The 1,384-nt window shown below is 38.5% G+C and overlaps 1 protein-coding gene across 1 annotated transcript in view; it reads left to right on the forward strand.

Moving 5' to 3' along the window:
- The window catches only part of LOC106878906 (ribose-5-phosphate isomerase), a 66,065-nt gene that overhangs the window by 23,822 nt on the left and 40,859 nt on the right, over positions 1-1,384 (forward strand). Inside the window, exon 2 of the mRNA XM_014928254.2 lies at positions 1,200-1,260. Within this exon, the coding sequence (XP_014783740.1) occupies positions 1,200-1,260 (61 nt within the window). The remainder of the gene's footprint in view (positions 1-1,199; positions 1,261-1,384) is intronic.

Consider the following 1,384-nt stretch of genomic DNA (forward strand, 5'->3'; position numbering starts at 1 on the left):
ATATATATATATACACACACACACATATATATACATACATATACACACACATATATACACACACACACACACACACATATGCTTGTGTGTGTCCATGTCTAGACATGATGGCTGCAAATGTTGTAAATGGGCATCATCATACAAGTGAGGTTACTCATTTCCAGTCTTCCATGAAAAACATATCTGGCCATGAGGAAATATTACCTTGCTTGGAAACCGGTGAGAGTTGGTGACAGGAAGAGCACCCTGCCATAGAAAAATCTGCCTCAACAAATTTCTGTCTGACTTGTGTAGGCATAAAAAAAGGGTCCATTAAATGGTGATGATGTTTTGTAGCATAGTTACAGAGCCTCAGAATTTTGTGGGGAGCACAATTGATTAACATCTGCCTAAAAGGATAACAGACTAAGTTAAACCCTACTGAGAGTAGAAACCAGAACATGAAGAGCTATGAATAAATACCTAAAGGTATTTTTGTTCACTCTACTATTTCTGCCTCACCCCTACCCTTCAGATCCTACTAAGATCAATGAACTATGTAACAGCTGTCAGTTTAATGCTTATTTCTTACAAGGCCACAGTGACTTTTTAGGTTAAAAAGTGCATTCCACTGAATTAACCATTCACTGCATCTCACCTTTTCCCTTTATCCCAAGCACAAAGGTGAATTGGTTTGCAGTAAGATTTGAAACTCAGAACACAAAAGGGGCGCAACTAAATACTGAATTTTCGTCCAATACTGTCTTGTTTCTTTCTCACCTTGTTTTGTTAATTTGACACGAAGCTCACTTTGTGGTTTCAGGTTCTGTCCCACTCAGTGACACCTTGGGCAGATTGTCCTTTACTGTAGCCCAGAGTTAACCAATCCATTGTGAGTGAACTTGGTAGACAGAGACTATGTGAAAGCCTGTCGTGTGTGTATGTCTTTATGCTGTTTGTCTTCCACCCACTATCACTGCTTTACAACTAGTGTTGGTTTGTTTACATCCCCCCCCCCATAATGTTGCAGTTTGCCAAATGACATCAACGTAATAAGTACCAGGCTTAAAAAAATATAAGTATTGAGATTGATCTGTTTGACTAAAACACTTCAGGGTGGTGCTCAAGCATGGCCACAGTCCAATGACTGAAATAAGTTAAACCTAAAGGATAAAAAGTATACGTAAATCTGACTCCTGATTTCTATTTTCTTATTTCAGGATAACCAAGTGATCGGCATTGGGAGCGGGTCTACTATTGCTTATGCTGTGGAAAGACTTGGTAAGTCTAATTGTTTAGTTGATGTTCTTCACAAAACCATGTGAGTGGATTTGGCAGACAATAACTGAAAGAAGTCCTTTCTATCTGTCTGTCTGTCTGTCTATTTATCTTTCTGTATATATAT

The sequence above is a fragment of the Octopus bimaculoides genome, chromosome 18 (assembly GCF_001194135.2).
Source record: "Octopus bimaculoides isolate UCB-OBI-ISO-001 chromosome 18, ASM119413v2, whole genome shotgun sequence".
Lineage (NCBI taxonomy): Eukaryota > Metazoa > Mollusca > Cephalopoda > Octopoda > Octopodidae > Octopus > Octopus bimaculoides.